Consider the following 19,357-nt stretch of genomic DNA (forward strand, 5'->3'; position numbering starts at 1 on the left):
AAATAGATCCTAGCTCATCTATAAATTATAAATAAAATAAAAATTTTAATATATATTAAAAAGATTTATTCTAGAATATAGATTTTCTTCAATATAAATAATAGAATAAATAATTATTCATTCAATACCTTTAACATCTACAGATAAAACACCATTTAGTCTATAAAGTTAGCATTTCTTACAATTTGATCCTTAAGTTTTTTCGGTACATATAATTCCCGAAATCTATAAAAAAAAATAGATTTACAATTTTTAAATGACGAAGTAATATAATTTTACATGGAATATCATAAAAAAACTAAAAATCCAAATTCTTTATCAAAGTAGTGAAAACTTGTGAAGTTTTGAGATTGGATTGCACAAGAATTTCAGGGATCATTTTAAATAGAGAAAATCGCCTCAGCGACTAAAAATACCTTATAATATACGATTTTAACCAACTATTTTTGGATTTGCCAAAATGACCAATAAAATCGCAACGCGATTTAGAAGATCGCAACGTTAAAAAGAAAATCGCAACGGTCAAAAGATAATCGCAACGCGAGCTTCCAAGTTCGCAACGCGATTTAGAAGAAAATCGCAATGCGATTGATAGAATCGCAATGTGATTGGGAGAGTCGCAACGCGATTTAGAAGAGAATCGCAACGGTCAAAAGAATAGTTAAAAAATTTTTGTTTCTTAAGGATTTTCTCTAAAAAGATAGTATCCGCGCGGACGTGTCGAAGACACGTATTACCACGACCACGACCACGACCACGACCACGACCACGACCACGAGACGGCGGCGGCGGCGCGCGAGAGTCCCCCTTGTCCTCTTTCACTCAACAAGGAAGTGCAAAATACAAGCCTTAAATACCATTCCCAATAGTATTTCCAATACTATGTGGGATTGAGCATTACCAACACTTGTTCCAAATATCATTATTCTTCATAAGTTATCATCCATTACAATATGAATTAGTCGTGTTAATGAACCAATATACCTCATTAATATATGGTATTGTTGAACAACGTACGACTTATAATTAAAAAACTGAAATAACAGAGTTTTATTTGCCACGTCAATTCGGCCGTTACGTTTCTCTATTCGCACTCCTTTTACAATTTGTTTAGATTCAGAAGATTTCATTTTAATGCTTCAAAACGAAGCCGTTTAAAATTGAACCGACGTAACAAAAACCTCGAATACAAGAAGAAAAACCCCATAAACTTGTTCAGGTAAAGCTTTTAAATCCCCCCTCCCGTTTTTTTCTTTCCGATTCAGAGCGAAGCAAAGGCCTTTCATTTTTATTGTAAAATTACTGTACTCTAAAGTTGAAATCTGCACTGCTCTCCCTCTTTGTTTGTTTTCGCCTTAAAAGCTCAAGCTTTCTCGGCTGCGGACATAGTTTCTTATGTAAGCCTTTGTTGTTCCACTTTGCACAATTGTTGTACGTAAGTTTTAATTAATTTATTTTCAGTTTTTGATTTATTCTTACAAGAGATTATGACAATGTTGGTTCAGGTAGGATATAAGAGACGGAAGCAAGAATATGTTCACTGAAGGACTCGACAACAATGCCCTCAAATGGGTGCGACAAGTGAGACTTCTTCTTTTCTTTCCTTCTTTTTTGAATTTCCATTTCATTAATTAGGATTTCTCATTTGTTTTTTTTTTCCGTTTTAGCCGAAGGAAATTCCGTATTCACATTCTAGCTTAAGGCCTCGAATTGATCCGATCACCAACATCCGTGCCCGAAGCCGGAATTTAGGCTTACCGTCTCCGGGAAAATTCAGGAGCGGCCACTTTCCGGAAACGACAATCCCGTTGATGTCTGCCGCTTTAACAGGTGAGGAGGACAGTTCCCCCGCTTCTGAAAATGACGTGACTAGTGACTCTGAGAAAGATACTGTTTATGGAGGGAGGTATTCTCTTGATTCTTCTCCACGAGATGAAAGACTTCCTAATGGAACTGCTCGTACATTTGGAAACCGGGCCCAAAGACAGCCCCTATATGCCACTGCCAGTGGTTATGCATATTCAGATGTTAGTTCGTCTATGGAGACTTTAATGGGAGGGAGAAGAGGGAATTTGGGTGATAGGTTAGCGAGAAGGAATGGGAGATATCCTGTTGGAAGGGATGGTTTTACCGAAGAGGATGAGTCTTCCGATTCGGCTGTTAGCTCTGAGTTTTTGACTACACAAGTGGGGAGTATTCATGGTATGGTCCCTCGGAGTAAAGCATATGTTTCTAAAGGGTATGATTCAACTGTGCCTTCTCGGATTAATGTGGAAAGTACAACTGAAAAGGTTTGTTTTATTAAAACTTCGGTTTGAATTGTTTTGCAGATTGAGACACAATTCCTTATTTTGATGCCATATAGATATTGTAGCATAGTAATCAAGGTTCACAGAATCAGTTGAATGGAAATCGCTGTCATGGTAGGAAAATACATAAAGATTAAGAATTATACTATCAATTAGCTCTAGAGTTTGCTAACAATTAAGGGGAACCTGAGGTGGATATCGTTGGTATCTATGCTTGTTGACTTCAGACTTTTACTATTTCTTAGCTAATCATATTACTCTTGTCTGACTGCTGATGGAGCATGCACATCTAGAACATTCGATTTCATGAATGCCTTTACGGCATCCTATCACGATTACACGTGATTTCAATAGGTAAAGGGAATTCTGAAGTTCTTGATTTTTTGGAGCACAATAAGACAAAGTTTGGACATGTAGTTCTCAGCTTAAAAATTCATTTTGAACATGTATAGATTGCGTGCACATATATGATATATGCATTTTTCATTTTTTATTATTAACCTTTTCCGTATTATATGGTCCTTGCTGTGGGTATTATTGACTTATATACCCTTCTCTTGTTGGGATGGATTTTTGCAGGATTTAAATTCTAGGAAGCTACACCATGAAAAGATATCTAATGAAGATAATCCAAGTGCACCACCATTTTCTAGTTCAGTGCAGGAAGTTAAACAAGACAGTGAGCACATTCCAGAGTCTGAAACACAAAGCACCCAGTGTGCTGCTGCTTCACACGATCCCAAGACATTCAAATCCATATCCGGTGTTAAGCCAGAGTGTTATAGGAGCAACAGGAAATCTGAGGAGTTTGTAAGGTTTGCACAATAAATTTTTAATACATTTAATCTGAAATCACATCAATCTATTCCCCCACAGTATATGATAGAGTGCACATTAAAATATCGTTTATGCTATATACTCTCTCAGGAGTGCTGGTGCAGAAGCCACCACTGCATCATCTTCTGGTGGCGCTCGCATCCCAATATTCCATGCAAGGTATCTCAGACCAATACGGACTCACTGATTTTTCCAATGACAAAAATTGACCTTTATTACTGCAGCTTTTCTTGTTCACCAATTACTAAAAGTGTTTGTCATACCAAAATCAGTGCTCTTGGACCTTGGCATGCAGTAATTGCTTACGATGCATGTGTTCGACTTTGCCTGCATGCTTGGGCAAGGGGTTGCAAGGAAGCTCCTATGTTTCTTGAAAATGAATGTGCTCTATTACGAGATACTTTTGGGTGAGTCCATTCTCTTCCTTCATTCTTCTAGAAAGGTAACCTCAAGTAATTTTTAATATTATAATGGTTCATCTTGTCCTAAGTTAATATCAAAATCCCTTCTCCTAGGTATTGTAGTAGTTATTGGAGCTGTTATATTTGGTTCTGCTTAAACTTCCATGTGCAGCATGTCAGTCAGTTTGGTTTCTTGTCTCTGTAAAACTGAAATTTGAATGTTGAATGGTAAAGGCAGTAAATGTTCATAGAAATCTTGATAAAATAGAATTTTTTTTTTTTTTTGGTATCAAACAAACTATCTTGATTTCATTAGTCCAGTAAAAGTTTTCATTACGTCTAGTAGTCCACTATTTACATATATGACTACACTTGATAGCCGCCTCTTAAATTGATGAAAATGCATCCATTTCTCAGAAGTAAATGATCTAAAGAATTTGAATTTGGTTCTTTAACTGATTTTGAAAGTTTTGGAATTGTTTATGATTTGTAAACGGGTATGCTTTATTGTTCTACTCCCACTATTTTTTCTCTTGCTTTCCTTAAAATTTGCATGTGGTGCGTAGATTACAACAAGTTCTGTTGCAATCAGAAGAGGAACTAATGGAAAAACGCTCTTCTGAGCTTACCAATGAGGCAGCTGCCCCCAAGCCTAAGAAAATTGTTGGCAAGATGAAGGTGCAAGGTAATTGTCCTATCAGATTTCACATTCACTTTTCGGGTCGTTTTTCTTGGCTATCCCTAATACTTTATTTGCACACAGTACGTAAAGTCAAAGCAACCCTGGATCCACCAACTGGCTGTAGTATGTCATCTCTTAGTGCTCCGGAAATTAAGCTGGAGACGAAGTTGTCCAACTTTCAGTCAGTACTCTCTTCAAGGTGGAATACTCTTAAAAGGATTCGTGTTGCACCTCATTTACCTGCAGGTCGTTCTTTCACAGCCAAAAGTTCTGCATATATGCATGCTGGAACTCAGTATGTAAAACAAGTATCTAGACTGCTGAAAACTGGCATAACAAGTTTACGCAATGGTTCATCGTCATATGAAATTGTGAAAGGTATTATCTCTGTCTTTTGAAACCCCTTGTTTTCTCATTATAAGTTACACAAAGTAGGATCCTGTTTGAATGGATTTTTTCGTAATCTACTTAGACTTAAGAAGTACTCATCCTGACGATGCCCACATCATTTATGGAAATCATGGAACATGCTAGCTGCCTAGCTCCTTTTCTGCTACACGTGGTATTTTCTTGAAAGATGTGGTTTTGCAATTGAATTGTAAATTGCTTTAAGGGCATCTGTATTTAATTGTTTGTAACTAAAACATTTTGATTGTATTTATCTGTAGTATTGCTTGGATATGTGTTTCTTCAAGTTTATTTTCCTTTTTAGTTACGAATTAGCCAACTTGTTATTTTTTCTTTAATTTTCCATCATCCTTTCCTCTGTCCATACATGTCATTAGAAACATATGCTTGCATGCTGAGACTGAAAAGTTCAACTGAAGAAAACAACATAAGAATGCAACCTGGGTCTGGTGAAACACATCTCTTGTATGTAACTATTCCTTAACTCTCTGTCTCTCTTGCTTTCGTCTCTAAATTTCTCTAAGACTGTTACTGACAAGATAGGAACCGATACCTCTTGCAGCTTCCCAGATAGTTTGGGAGATGATCTAATTGTTGAAGTTCAAGACTCCAAGGGGAAGCATTTGGGTCGTGTCCTTGTACAAGTGGCTACTATTGCTGAAGACTTGGTATTGTTCCAAAATTACTACAATTAGTTATACTTAATTTGCAATTTTAGTTTGTTTAATAATGCTCATATGAAAGTTGAATGTAGACTGACAAGTTGCGGTGGTGGTCTATTTACCGTGAGCCAGAACATGAACCTGTAGGCAAGCTTCAGCTGTATATAAACTACTCAACTTCAGATGATAATAGTTGTCTCAAGGTGAACTAGTCTTGACTAGCTTAAACTTTTAAATCGTAGTTCCTTAATTAATTTCATTGATATCTGTAGCTCATAGTTTGAAGAAAGAAGGTTCGGTCCATTTGTTTGCTTTTAATTTGGTACTATTGTCTGACATTTAGTTGTTTAATCTAAATGAATTAATTCTGCAATGGCTTTGTGATATTAATTGCATTCTTTTCTAGTGTGGTTCTGTTGCAGAAACAGTTGCTTATGACCTTGTCTTGGAAGTTGCAATGAAGGTTCAACGATTCCAACAAAGAAATTTACAATTATATGGATCATGGAAATGGTTATTAACAGAGTTTGCCTTGTATTATGGAGTTTCTGATGTCTACACCAAGCTAAGGTAATTGAATTTTGTTTTCTTTTATTTTTTTGTCCTGTTGGCATTCATATTCTAGAAGGTTCCTGTTTTGGTCAATTTTTTTAGGTCTGGAATCTGTACATTTTTTACAGGTATCTTTCTTATGTAATGGACGTTGCCACGCCTACTGCTGACTGCCTGGGATTGGTGCATGAATTGTTAGTGCCAGTTGTTATGAAGTGCCATACTAAAGGAGCATTGACTCATCAAGAGGTACTACTCATTCCACTTTTTGTTTATAAGTTATAATAATTCTCTTCAATAACACAGATGTGCTTTTTGCTGCATCCCCAGAATCGAATTTTGGGAGAAACCAAAGATCAAATCGAGCAGATCCTTTCTCTGGTTTTCGAGAACTACAAATCACTTGATGAATCATCATTCTCAGGCATTATGGATGTGTTCAAGCCTGCAACAAGAATTGCAGCACCCGCACTGGAACCTGCAGTTAAACTATATACTCTTTTACATGACATATTGTCTCCAGAAGCACAGACAAATCTGTGTCATTATTTCCAGGTTTAGAATTTAATTTTGTTAAATTTACAAAGACTATTCTGAATAATACCTCTCTGATTAATGGATAGAAAATGTTACAAATATATACAACTCTAATCTAACTAATTAACTGTAAATTAGTTACAACTGAAAAACAGAAATAACAAATTTAGTTTCTTAACAAATTTGCTTAATGATGTACCTATCTTTCTACACGCCTCACCTCCACATTCTAAATATTCATATATACACAGGCTGCTGCAAGAAACAGATCAAGAAGGCACTTGGCTGAGACTGACGAATTTGTTACCACCAACAATGAACCCAATTTTTTGGATCCTTTTGCAGTGTCTACTGCTTACCAGAAGATGGCATGTCTTTGCAGGAACATTAAGAATGAGATATTAACTGATATTGAGATTCACAATCAACATATACTTCCCAGGTATGTTGTTCTCTCTCTCTCTCTCTTTTCTTTTTTTGTTTCTGTTTTAATCTTGCTCAAAAAGTGAAATCCCATTCGTGTAATGGATCATGCCAAAAAATTTAGAAGTAATTGAGATATGTATTGGATTTGAAGATAAGCATGATGCTGACATTAATTGCTTACTACTATTGACGTAATCTGTGATATGATGGTCAAGAGTGTGCTATCTTTTAATATGCTTAAACAATGTGTTTATTTTTACCCTTTTGTACCGAAATGGTTGATAGAATAAACCCTTTTCACTTTTCAGAACACCATACCAGGTTATACAATCATGCATGTGTGAACTTTTCATTAGCCACATCTATATAAAGTCGCAACATTAAATCGAGTTCTTTCTTTGTGCAGTTTTATTGACCTACCAAACCTATCAGCATCTATATACAGCACTGAGCTTTGCAGCAGATTACGTGCTTTCCTTCTTGCATGCCCACCATCTGGCCCTTCACCACCTGTGATAGAACTTATTATTGAAACTGCCGATTTCCAGCGAGATCTTTCCAGCTGGAACATAAGGTAACTTTTTGGTGACAGCCATTCTTTTAGTAATCTTTCGTTTTACTATTACAAACTCATTTACTTTTCTTGCAGTCATGTGAAAGGTGGAGTTGATGCAAAGGAGTTGTTCCACTTGTACATCATGATCTGGATTCAAGATAATCAGCAATCTCTACTTGAATCATGCAAACTAGATAAGGTACATTCTTTAAGCAACAATCTTATTGTTGAATCAGATTTCCTGCTTGTAACTTCATTAATATTACCGTGGCCTACCTGATTTGTGTCAAGAAGAACATATCATTGTCATCTTCTCTAAGCATGTGATGCCTCTCTATTCTTTTTACATGATTACAATTGAAATAAACAAATAAAGATAATATTAAAATATTCTATTCTAGAAGCATCTTGCAGATATTATCAAACTGGTCTTGGTAGATTGTTTTTGGTGTAAAAGTTATCTGAATCTTATATACTTGCAGGTAAAGTGGTCAGGAGTTAGAACACAACATTCTACAACTCCTTTTATTGATGAAATGTATGAACGACTCAAGGAGACTTTGAGTGACTATGAAATCATCATCTGCCGGTGGCCTGAATATATTTTTGTTCTGGAAAATGTATGTTATCTACTTATATTTCACCTCAGTTTGTGCTAGTGAACGTCCGTTCAGTTGCATCGTGAATTGTTTAACCAGGTATTTCATGAACAAGTAATAAACTACGGGCTATGTTTCTGTACTAGGCTATTTCGGATGTTGAGAAAGCAATAGTGGAAGCTCTTGATAAGCAGTATGCAGATGTAGTGTCTGCTTTGAAAGAAAATCTGGCACCAAAGAAATTCAGCATTAAGTACATACAGAAACTTACTAAACGATCTGTATGCTCCTACACTGTTCCTGATGAGGTAAGCCCAATAATAACTTCATTGAACAAGAATCTCCATTGGATTCACACTCTGGATTCATTTGATTAAAAGCATGATTGTTACATTCAGCTGGGTATCCTGTTGAATTCTATGAAAAGGGTGCTCAATGTCCTACGTCCCAAGATTGAGACCCAGTTCAAGTCATGGAGTTCGTGCATTCCTGATGGAGGAAATACAGCTCCTGGAGAGCGTCTTAGTGAGGTGACGGTGATGTTGAGAACCAAGTTTAGAGGGTACCTGCAGGCTGTTGTTGAAAAACTTGCTGAAAATGTGAGTGTCATTTTCTTATAGTAGCCATGAATTAAATTTGAGTTTATCTGAATGCTGAAAAGAACTTTTGGAGAAGCAAAAATCTTAGACTATAGCAAGTCCTAACTTGTTAGATAATTGGTTTGTGGGTGTCTATACTATCAGACTCTAGGGCTGTCTAGCAAATTAAGCTTGATTTTCATGCTGCTTCTGCTTTATGCATAAAAAACATCAATAGCTGCTTTTATTTTCCGAAGCAGCAATCAATGTTCTTTTGGGAATTTAATTTTCCCTGAAGAGAAACTATGATGATCTTTCATTCTGTATATAGGCTATATGCGTTGATATATAGTCTCAGTTTCAAATTCAATCCAAACATGTTTGTCGATCATTTTATTTGCAGCATATCGTATCAGTCAGTTTTCATCATTCTAGAGGCATATTAGTCAATTTTATATGCTTGAAGTTTCTCATTCAATCATTTTAATTTATTTGAGTAGTATTTTGGTTATGCTGTTGAATCGATTTTCTATCTTTTATTTCCTTTTTTTTCCAGACCAAATTACAGGAATCGACAAAATTGAAAAAGATTCTCCAAGATTCCAAAGAATCCATGGGAGAGTCTGATATTCGGGGCAGAATGCAGCCATTAAAAGAACAGCTGATAAGTACAATGAATCACCTTCATATTGTTTTTGAGACTCGTGTTTTCATTGCAATTTGCCGATGGTACTGGGATAGGATGGGACAAGTAAGTTGTAGGTGAATGATGCAGTAAATGGTTTGAAATTGCAATTGAAGCTAATAATTGCACAAATTACATGATCTTTTCTTCATCTTTTTTTGTCTTATCTTGCAGGATGTTCTCGGCTTCTTGGAAAATCGGAAAGATAATAGATCATGGTGCAAAGGTTCTCGAATTGTTGTATCTGTAAGTGAATGCCTAACAATCTTTTCCATTCTTGTTAAAAATGAGTTCCTGAATTTATTACTAAACTGAGCATTGCATCTTTAGATGAACATGCTGAACAAATCATATATTGTTAAACTGAGAGAGGAACAGAATTTAGAGAGGATTCTTCCTCAATTGTGTATCAAAACTTGATTATATCAATGGGTATTTATGCAAGAGTTGAATGATCTAATTCTAACTAGGGAAATAATCCTACAATTACCAAGTAATTACAATAGTTCCGCCTTAAAAATAAGCCAACAAATTTTTTTTTTTTTGATAAAAAATAAGCCAACAAATTGATTCCCAAGATTTCAACTTATTTGGTCAGCACTCCTCCTCAAGTTGGTGTAAAGTGCCAACTTGAAAACCAAATTACGATAGTTCTATTATCTTTGGTGAAGACATCTTCTAGTTGACTTTTCGATGTCACATGGATTAAGTTCAAGTGGCCTGTGTTTAGGTTCTCTTTAATGAAGTGTTGATCGATATCAATATGTTTCGTTCAGTCCTGTTGAACCATCTATTGAACAATACTAATGGCAGCTTTGTTATCACAGTACAAGAATACCACATTTTCTTTTGATATCCTTAATTCTGCTAGTAATTTCCGTAACCATGGGAGCCCACAAACTCATTGTGACATTATTCTGTATTCTGTCTCGGCATTTGATCAAGCAACTGAATTTTGTTTCTTGGTTCTCCAAGTAAACCAGATTTCCTCTCACATCAGTAAAGGCTTCTATCTAGAGATGATCGTGTTTGGAAAATAAAAGCCCTTTCGTGGAGCAGACTTCATATAACATACAATGCAAAAACAAAAACTTGCTTGATACTCCTCTAGGATCATGCATAAATTTGCTTACCAAGCCAACTGCATAAGTTATTTCAGGTCTCGTATGTGAGATAAATTTTTCATTCAATTAACTTATGGTATCTCCCCTTATCAACAGTTTCTCCAATTCCCGCTTGCAGCTTCTAGTTGCCTTTTATGGGTGTTTCAACCAGAAGCTCCAGAATATATTTCCTCTGAGAAATGAAGATTCTTCTTCTGGACCTAGTGACTTCAATTCCTAGAAACTATTGCAATTTTCTCAAGTCTTTGATTCAAATTCCCGAGCTAATTTTGATCTCAACAAGGCCATCTCTTATTTGTCATCTCTTGTTATCACAATGTCATCAGCTGTATTGATAGTCAAAGGAGATCATGGCTTTGCTAAATCTATCAAACCATATCCTAAGAGATTGTTTCAACCATACAAAGTTTTCTTCAATCTACACATATTTTCTTGTGTTTTTGCATCATCAAAGCCTGAAGGAATCTCCGTACAAAATTCTTCATTTAAGTCACCATGCAATAAAACATTCCTCACATCAAATTGTTGCAAATCTCGATCAAAATTGGTTGCACGGGATAGTAAAATTCTGTTGGTGTTCATCTTTGCAACAAGAGAGAAAGTCTCATAATAGTCCACACCATATGTTTGAGTGAGAAGCCTTTGGCTACTAATCTAGCTTCCAGGTTTCATTCTCTGCTAGAGCCTTCATCTCTTCAATCATGACTCCCTTTCATCTCGGATCATTAATGTACTCTTTCTAATCTTGTGGAATAGTGTAGGAAATTAAGGGATTCTGTAATATTCTATAATCTCTTATTTTAAGGGATCATATATCCTATGATTAGTATTTTTCCTTTCTTAGAGTTTCCTACTTTAGAGAGATGATTTGTATATAAATATGTAATCTGTCCTATTGAAAAGAATAAGAAATTACAGATAATTACTTTGATTTCTATATGGTATCAGAGCCAGGTTACGGTTTCTTTCCAACCTAGATGATATCCACAACTTCTTCTCTTACTACGGAGATCACTTCAAATCCAGAAAATTTTTCTAGTTCTGCTGCTCAATCAGAAGGTAATCTGGTCATGAAAAAACCAGAAGGTAAACCTCATGCTATAGTTTTTTTCTCCTCCCAGTCGTCCCCTAATTGGATCCTCAATTCTGGTGCTACGGATCATATGACTGATAATAAGGATTTGTTTTGCAATTTTTTTCCAAACTTTGGTAAAGCTGTCAAAACGATTGATGGTTCTTTGTGCAAAATAGAAGGACATGACACTGTTATTCTCAATGACCAGATTGTACTTAAAAATGTCCTATTCGTACCAAATCTGGCTTGCAATCTCGTTTCTGTTAGTAAACTTTCCACCGACTTGCACTGCTCTGTAATTTTTAAAGATATTGATTGTACTTTGCAGGCACTGAACTCGAAGAACATGATTGGTAAGGCCAGCTTACAGAATGGTCTCTACTAAAACCGAAATCTTGAAATCTTTCACCGCTTTAGAAAAAGTTGATAATGTTATATTAATGCACTATCGTTTAGGTCATCCTAGTTTTCACTATCTTGCAAAAGTTTTTCCTACTCTATTCATTCATAAAAGGCCAAATTCTTTTTCTTGCAAAGTTTTCTCTCTTGCTAAACATACTAAATCAACTTATTCTCCTTCTACATATAAGCCTTCTCACCCTTTTGCTTTGATCTACAGTGATATTTGGGGTCCTTCTCGGGTGAAGAATGCTGATAATTGTAAGTGGTTTATAACTTTCATTGATGATCACAGTAGGATAACTTGAACTTATTTGCTAAAAGATAAATCTGAAACTACTGGTGTTTTTACTCAATTTTATAACATGGTTCTCACTCAATTTGGGTCTAAAATTCAGCTCTTTAAATCTGATAATGGTAGTGAATTTTTTGCTAAGTCTTTGGGTGTGTTTTTCAGGGAAAAGGGCATAGTTCAGATTAGTTCTTGTGTTGACACCCTACAACAAAACGGTATTGCCGAAAGAAAAAATAGACACCTCCTTGAAGTTACTCGTTCTCTTCTATTTACCACTAATGTTCCAAAATATTTGTGGGGGAAGCCTTATTAACTGCCACATATTTAATCAATCGAATGCCTAGTAAGGTTTTACAAGTTCAAACACCCCAATCTATATTTTTGCAATACTTTCCCCATTTTAAACCTATCTCCTCCATTCTTCCACTTAAAATATTTGGTTGTACTGTTTTTATCCAAAACATTGCTCCTAATAAGTCCAAGTTAGATCCTAAATCATTAAAGTGTGTACTGATTGGGTATTCTTCACTTAAGAAGGGTTATAAATGCTATCATCCTCCTTTAAAACGATTTTTTACCACTATGGATATAACATTTTATGAGCAAGATCCCTATTTCACTCAGACTGAAATTCAGGGAGAGACATGGAAGGATTTTCAGCCACATCAGGTATCTCCTCCTACTCTTCATTCTTAACCTTTAGAATTGCCACCAATTTTGTCCTTATCTACAGATTTGTCACCTGTAACTACTCCCATTGATCCACTAGTAGTACCTATCACTACTTCACCAATACCTACTTTAAATACCCTTCCTGAAAATACACCTACTCCCATTCAAAATATTCCACAAACAACACCAATCAAACATCTCTGTTTCTATACAAGGAAAATAAAACATATTTATGAGGCTGTTTTGCAATCTGATGCTTGCTGAGAATTGGATTTGGGTCCAGCTGCCGAAATAGAAGAAGAAATCAGTAAGTCCACTTCCCCTACCCTAGATGACTTCCCTATTGCTATTAGAAAAGGGGTTAGACAGTGCACCAAGCATCCTATTGAAAAATTTGCTGGTTATAATTCATTGATGCTGTCTTTTCAAGCATTTACAGCAAACTTGGATAAAGAACAGGTTTCCACAAGCATAGCTGAAGCTCTAAAGGATTCATAATGGAGAAGGGCTGTTGAAGAGGAAATTTGTGTACTGGAGAAAAATGCTACTTGGACTGTTAATGACCTTCCTCAAGGAAAAAAGGTTGTTGGCTGTAAATGGATCTTTATTGTAAAGTATAACTCAAATAGTAGCATCCAACGATACAAAGCGAGACTAGTGGCCAGAGGTTTTACACAAACATATGGGATAGATTTCACAGATACTTTTGCACCTGTGGCGAAGCTGAATACTATTCGAGTACTCCTAAGTTTGGTTGTAAATTGCGATTGAAAATTACACAAACTTGATGTAAAAAACGCTTTTTTTAATGGCAAGCTAGAAGAAGAAGTCTATATGAAGTTGTCACATGGCTTAAATTCTGTTGAAGGAAGTAACAAGGTGTGCAAGCTCAACAAGTCTCTATACGGGTTAAAACAATCACCCAGAGCTTGATTCGAGAGGTTCACTAAAGTCATCCTAAAAAATGGCTACAAGCAATCCCTCGCCGATCACACTTTTTTCATCAAGGTAACTTCTACAAATACGAAAGCTATCCTTATTGTGTACGTGGACGACATAATTCTTACCGGAGATGATGAAGAAGTGATTTGCAATTTGAAGAAGTTGTTAAATATGGAATTCAAAACCAAGGACTTGGGAAAGCTAAGGTATTTCTTAGGAATGGAGGTGATAAGGTCAAAAACAGAACTTGTGATCAACCAAAGAAAATATGTATTTGATTTACTCAAAGAAACTGGTTTTCTTAGTTGTAAGCCGAATGACACACCAATGGAGGCAAGCTTGAAATTTAACAAAGAAGATGTGTCCTTGGTAGACAAAGAGAAATTTCAAAGATTAGTTGGGAAACTAATTTATTTATCCTTGACAAGGCCATATTTAGCATTTTCTGTAAATGTGATAAGTCAACACATGACTAATCCTACTGAAGAGCATATGGCAACATCAAATAGAATTCTCAAGTACTTGAAGAAAACTCCAAGACACGATTTAATGTTTAAGAAGACACAAGACAAAACTATTAAGATCTTTACATATTCTAGTTGGGCCGGAGACCTTACTGAAAGGAGATCAACTAGTGGCTACTGCACCTTTGTTTGGGGAAACCTTACAACTTAGAGAAGTAAGAAACAATCTGTCGTTTCAAGAAGTAGTGCTGAAGCTGAATTCAGAGCACTAACATTGGGAATATGCAAAGGAATTTGGCTACTTAAACTACTGAAAGAACTTGTCACTAATCAAGAGGATCACTTTGAAGTTTTGTGTGATAATCAATCTGCTATTCAAATTGCCAAGAACCTAGTTCAACATGATCGGACAAAGCATGTTGAGATTGATAGGCATTTTATTGCTGATCAAGTTAACAAAAAGACAACCACACTTTCATACATTCTTTCAGAAGAACAAGTTGCAGACATTCTTACTAAGGCTTTGCCAAAGCCTGTTTTCAATAAATTCCTATTCAAGCTGGGATTATACAATGTATATTCTCCAGCTTGAGGGGGAGTGTAGGAATTATAGAAATATATGATTATGTAAATATCCTTTAATTAAGGGATTCTGTAAATATTCTACAATCCCTTATTTTAAGGGATCATATCTCCTAGGATTAGTATTTTTCATTTCTTAGAGTTTCCTACTTTAGAGAGATGATTTGTATATAAATATGTAATCTGTCTTATTGAAAAGAATAAGAAATTACAGAGATTTACTCTGATTTCTACAAATAGACACAGAGGATAAGGACTAGACAAAAGCTCTATAGGAAAGGGATAGTGATTCATAAGAAACAAAGTTCGAAATAGGATGTTTGGTACATGACCTGGCACCTTTTCTTAGAACAAGTAAATCTAGATCAACATGGATTAAAGGTAACTCACCAGAAAAAGAAGATTTTTGACACTAAGTAAGCTACATGATGACTTTTTCTTCACATTCTTAAATTTGGTTTATCTAGTGGAAGAGGAATTCTCTATGGTGGTGCACCCATGCGTTTTACCATCTCCCCCGGACGCCATTTTCTTTGGAAATAAAATTTTCCAAAACCAGAGGATTAGGCATCATTTTTTCCTGTTCAATCTCTTCCTGAAGAGATTATGAAGTCGTATAGTAATATGGTTCATCTTCAGATAATGTCATTCATACTAACAAAATACTTCAGGGAAGGGGGATGATAGAACTTATAGCCTTTCCATGTTTGTGAATTCCTAATAAACACACAGAGGATCCAGTTTTCTGTCATTCTTCGTATGAACAGAGAAAACACAACCAAATACTTCTGAACTTTGTACTCTACTTTTGAGCAAAGCCTCTAAAGGACTTCCGAACTCTAGAGTCTTAAGAGGTACTCTATTAATAAGATATGCTGAACTAAGACTCCTAGTAAGGCTTAGGAAGGTTCATTGTGAACTTGAGAGACTAAGCAACCTCCAATAGATGCATGTTCTTCCTCTCTGCTACTCCTTTGTGTACTAATTCTTGGACAAGTGGTTTGATGGATTACCCGTTTGACTCCAAATATGTCCTAAAATTTTATCTTGTTCCATTATCAGTTATCAAAATTTTTACTTTTACATCAAATTTTGTACTAACCTTCATCTGGAAAGACTGAAAATAAGAAAACACTTCACTCTTAGATTTTAGCAAATACACTCGTGTCATACTTATTCTGGTGCAGCAATATAATGAAGTCGCAAACCATCTGCTACTGATTAAAGAGGTAATTCAGTTTTGCCGCCAAACATCAGAATGAATCATCGAAAAGGGAACAATACTTGGATCGTTTCATAAGGGATAAGAGTTCTTGGTATGTTTATGATACTCAAGCATCGCAAGCTAATGAAATTGAGTTCTTGAAAACAAACTAGGAAATAATTTCTCTCAAACATAAATGATGGATGTCCTTACCGTCTTTGACACTTGATTATTTCCTTGTTGACCCAGATTAATGGGATATGAAAATGAAATTTTGAATGTTGTGAATTTGCAGATTCTGGATGATACTTTTGCATCACAGATGCAGCAGCTTGTTGGCAATGCACTCCCGGAAAAAGACCTTGAGCCACCGAGGTCTATCTTGGAGGTGCGGTCGATGCTCGGTAAGGATTGCTAATTCACTACCCCACAGTTATTTGTGTAGATAACAATGAGCTACGCTACACACATATATTAGAACAAAAGCCTTACAAGGTTGTAAAAGAAAAACCAACGGCATTCCAAAAAAGAAGAGAAAAAGATGGAAGATATATATCTCTTGAATTTTTTTTCTTTCCTTGCCCTTCTGATTTTAGTTCAACAATTTAAGAACTTGTTTAGTGGCTTCATGGTAAATGGAGATGTTCTTCTAAATCTCAATTTGAACAGTTACGTTTGCAGTATATATGCACACTACACTTTATTATGGACTAATTTTTTAATATATATTATTTTATAATTGTTCCATATAATTTAAAGGAATATTGTTTTTCCATTACAATTTACACTAGATTATATGTAATTGTGATATGATGAATGGTTCCACCATATTCATCTCGAGAATCTAAATTGTGATAAGGAAAGACTATATATATACGATATAGATTTTAAAATAATTTTGAATATTTTGAATTTTCAAAAAGTTAAGATTTCTAAATATATTTTTATATATTTTAAGATATTAAATGTACTTTAGAAATTTAACTAATGACGTAATATATATTTTTATATTTTTCAATTCATCACATTTCAAAATTATTATAAAAATTGACTAAAATATGTTACCTCTGCTAAATAAAATTACTATAAGAACCATTACATAGAGTTTTCTTTGCGCGTGCAAATATTATTAGAATTATACTCGAAATCAAGTGTCTGTTTTCTCACAAGAAAATCTCGTATGGGATGTAATATTTAGCCTGAAACCCTAAGTTTGGAGGTAATAATCCATCATGTTTTGCAACCTCGATACATAGGGGGAGAAAACCTAATAAATATTGATAGTAGGTAGGGTTATAAATGAGACGAGACAGATCGCAAGTTACTCGAAATCGATACGGTCAAAGTTCGATCAACACTTGAATCGAATATACTCGAATCGAACTAAAACTCAACTTTAATTCTTAACGAGGTGAAGCGAGTTACTTGATACATGACTCGAAATGTTTGAGAGCAATTCAACAAAATAATATATTATATTTTTAGATATTTCAAATTAAACTATTAATAATATTAATATTTATATGATATTTTTTTAATACAATATAAAACTTTCATGTACTTAAGGTTCATGTTCAAGCTTTAATCGAGCTAAGTCTGAGAATGTTTCGAGTTTAAATTTTTTGAGTTCAAGTCGAGTTTCAATTTTTTATTTCGAGTTTGAATCAAGCTCGACAATTTTAAGCCCGTGAATTTTTAAGTTGAATCAAGCTTCAATTTTTTATTTCGAGTTCGAATCAAACTTAATAATTTTAAACTTGTGAATTTTTTAATCGAGTCGAGCTCTGTTTCAATTTTTTCAATCGAGCTCATCAATACTCGAATTTGACTCGACTCGAGTCATTTACAATCTTAATTGTAAGGGTAAGTTATATTATATTTATTAAAAACGATTTAAGGCTTAAATATAATATTATTGAAAATTTTAAATATTTTTTTTTAAATAAATGACAGTGGTCCAAATGATTTATGGTGTTATTCCTCCTCAATAATTCAGATTCGAAGAGCAATAAGAAACTCCTTATGCAGATAGATTTTGCGCTAATCTATTTTTTTTATTAATTTGAGTAAATATAAAATAGTATCTATTTTAAAATAATATTTAATCATTTGATATTGAACATTCATAATCCTAACATTTTTAATGTTCAAATATGAATCTAAAAAAGTAACAATAATTCTTTTATCATTGAAATCACTCGATTTGTGCGCGCTAACCTAATTTAGTTCAATGATATGGTTGTTTTTTTCTTTCTCAATTCGTTTTTTTAAATAGGCATAAATGATGTTTGTGCATTATTTACTAATATTAACAAGTTTCTTTCTCATATTTTATTCATATTAAAAATCTTACACTAATCATTTTACTATATTTATTTATAGGGTAAACTATAAGATTGATCACTTTCGTTTAATATTTATACACTTTCATCACTAAATTTAATAAACTTATTTTTTGGTCATTTACATTATCATTTATTAAGGTTTGGTAAATTAAACTTTATCTGTCGTTAGTTTGATGACATAACACGTTAGTAAAAATATTTAATTTTTATTTTAAGTCTGAATTTCACATAAAATATTAATTTTGAGTCTTTTGTAAAACTAAAACAGTTTAGGGACAAATTTTTAATTTATCCATTTTTCTAATATTTATCTTTGCCAAAAGTAGAGTTTACTCACATTTGTGCCGGCTTCTCACTGCCTCCACCCTTGTGCCTGTCAGCTAGTGGCGGATGCACTAATTCCAACTGGCATAATTGCATCCTCATTATTTTTAAAAAAATAATTAAATTTAATATAATGTGTTATTAAAAAGAATAAAAAGTTTTTCATATATCATTAAAAAAAGAATATTAAAATTTTGGACTTTATTTTTTAATTTCTAGACCTATCAAGGCTACAACTACAAGCTCATGAAGATTTCCTTGAATGCAGACAAGAAGTTCGACACCACCTTCTAAGGATGATTTATCTGATGCGAAGCAAACAACATAGATATAATTGAACCGCAAACACATTAGAGTCCACAAAAGCTCTAATAACAAACAAAAGAGGCCGAAAAAGCCTCAAATGTCAAAGTTGATACAACTGAAAAGGCTTTTGACAACGAATTGATCAAAGTGAAACTTCTTATTCCACTTCAGAAAATATGGCTTTGGACAAAATGAACTGAAGGGTAAACTGGTCCAAGACAAAGCATTGCAAACAACTCAAATCTCAAGGAAATCTTCACGAGCTTGTAGGTAACCTGACGAGTACATAAAAAAAATAAAAATACTCATAATTAGTATTTTATTTAAAGTTCAGAGTTAAAATGTAAATTACACACTTTTACTAACATGACACATCATTGAAATAACGACAGT

At 34.4% G+C, this 19,357-nt stretch overlaps 1 protein-coding gene across 1 annotated transcript; it reads left to right on the forward strand.

Annotated features, from left to right (window-relative positions):
* Positions 1 to 1,493: 1,493 nt before the first annotated feature.
* LOC120215602 lies at positions 1,494 to 16,498 on the forward strand. Its single transcript, XM_039213244.1, has 22 exons — positions 1,494 to 1,505; positions 1,668 to 2,291; positions 2,889 to 3,124; positions 3,237 to 3,305; positions 3,419 to 3,553; positions 4,114 to 4,232; positions 4,311 to 4,607; positions 5,015 to 5,102; positions 5,200 to 5,305; positions 5,392 to 5,502; positions 5,706 to 5,869; positions 5,980 to 6,100; positions 6,182 to 6,406; positions 6,640 to 6,830; positions 7,221 to 7,388; positions 7,464 to 7,569; positions 7,853 to 7,990; positions 8,116 to 8,277; positions 8,368 to 8,568; positions 9,104 to 9,298; positions 9,407 to 9,478; positions 16,285 to 16,498. Exons 1-22 carry the CDS (start codon positions 1,494 to 1,496, stop codon positions 16,405 to 16,407), a joined length of 3,663 nt encoding a protein of 1,220 aa, XP_039069175.1. The 3' UTR covers positions 16,408 to 16,498.
* The last annotated feature ends 2,859 nt before the right edge of the window (positions 16,499 to 19,357 follow it).

Source organism: Hibiscus syriacus, unplaced genomic scaffold, assembly GCF_006381635.1.
Source record: "Hibiscus syriacus cultivar Baekdansim isolate YM2019G1 unplaced genomic scaffold, ASM638163v2 tig00110125_pilon, whole genome shotgun sequence".
Taxonomy (NCBI): domain Eukaryota; kingdom Viridiplantae; phylum Streptophyta; class Magnoliopsida; order Malvales; family Malvaceae; genus Hibiscus; species Hibiscus syriacus.

Coding starts and splice junctions, on each gene's coding strand:
- LOC120215602 (XM_039213244.1), top strand. Junction 5,306..5,391: donor CTACTATTGCTGAAGACTTG/GTATTGTTCCAA, acceptor AGTTGAATGTAG/ACTGACAAGTTGCGGTGGTG. Junction 9,479..16,284: donor GTTCTCGAATTGTTGTATCT/GTAAGTGAATGC, acceptor GTGAATTTGCAG/ATTCTGGATGATACTTTTGC.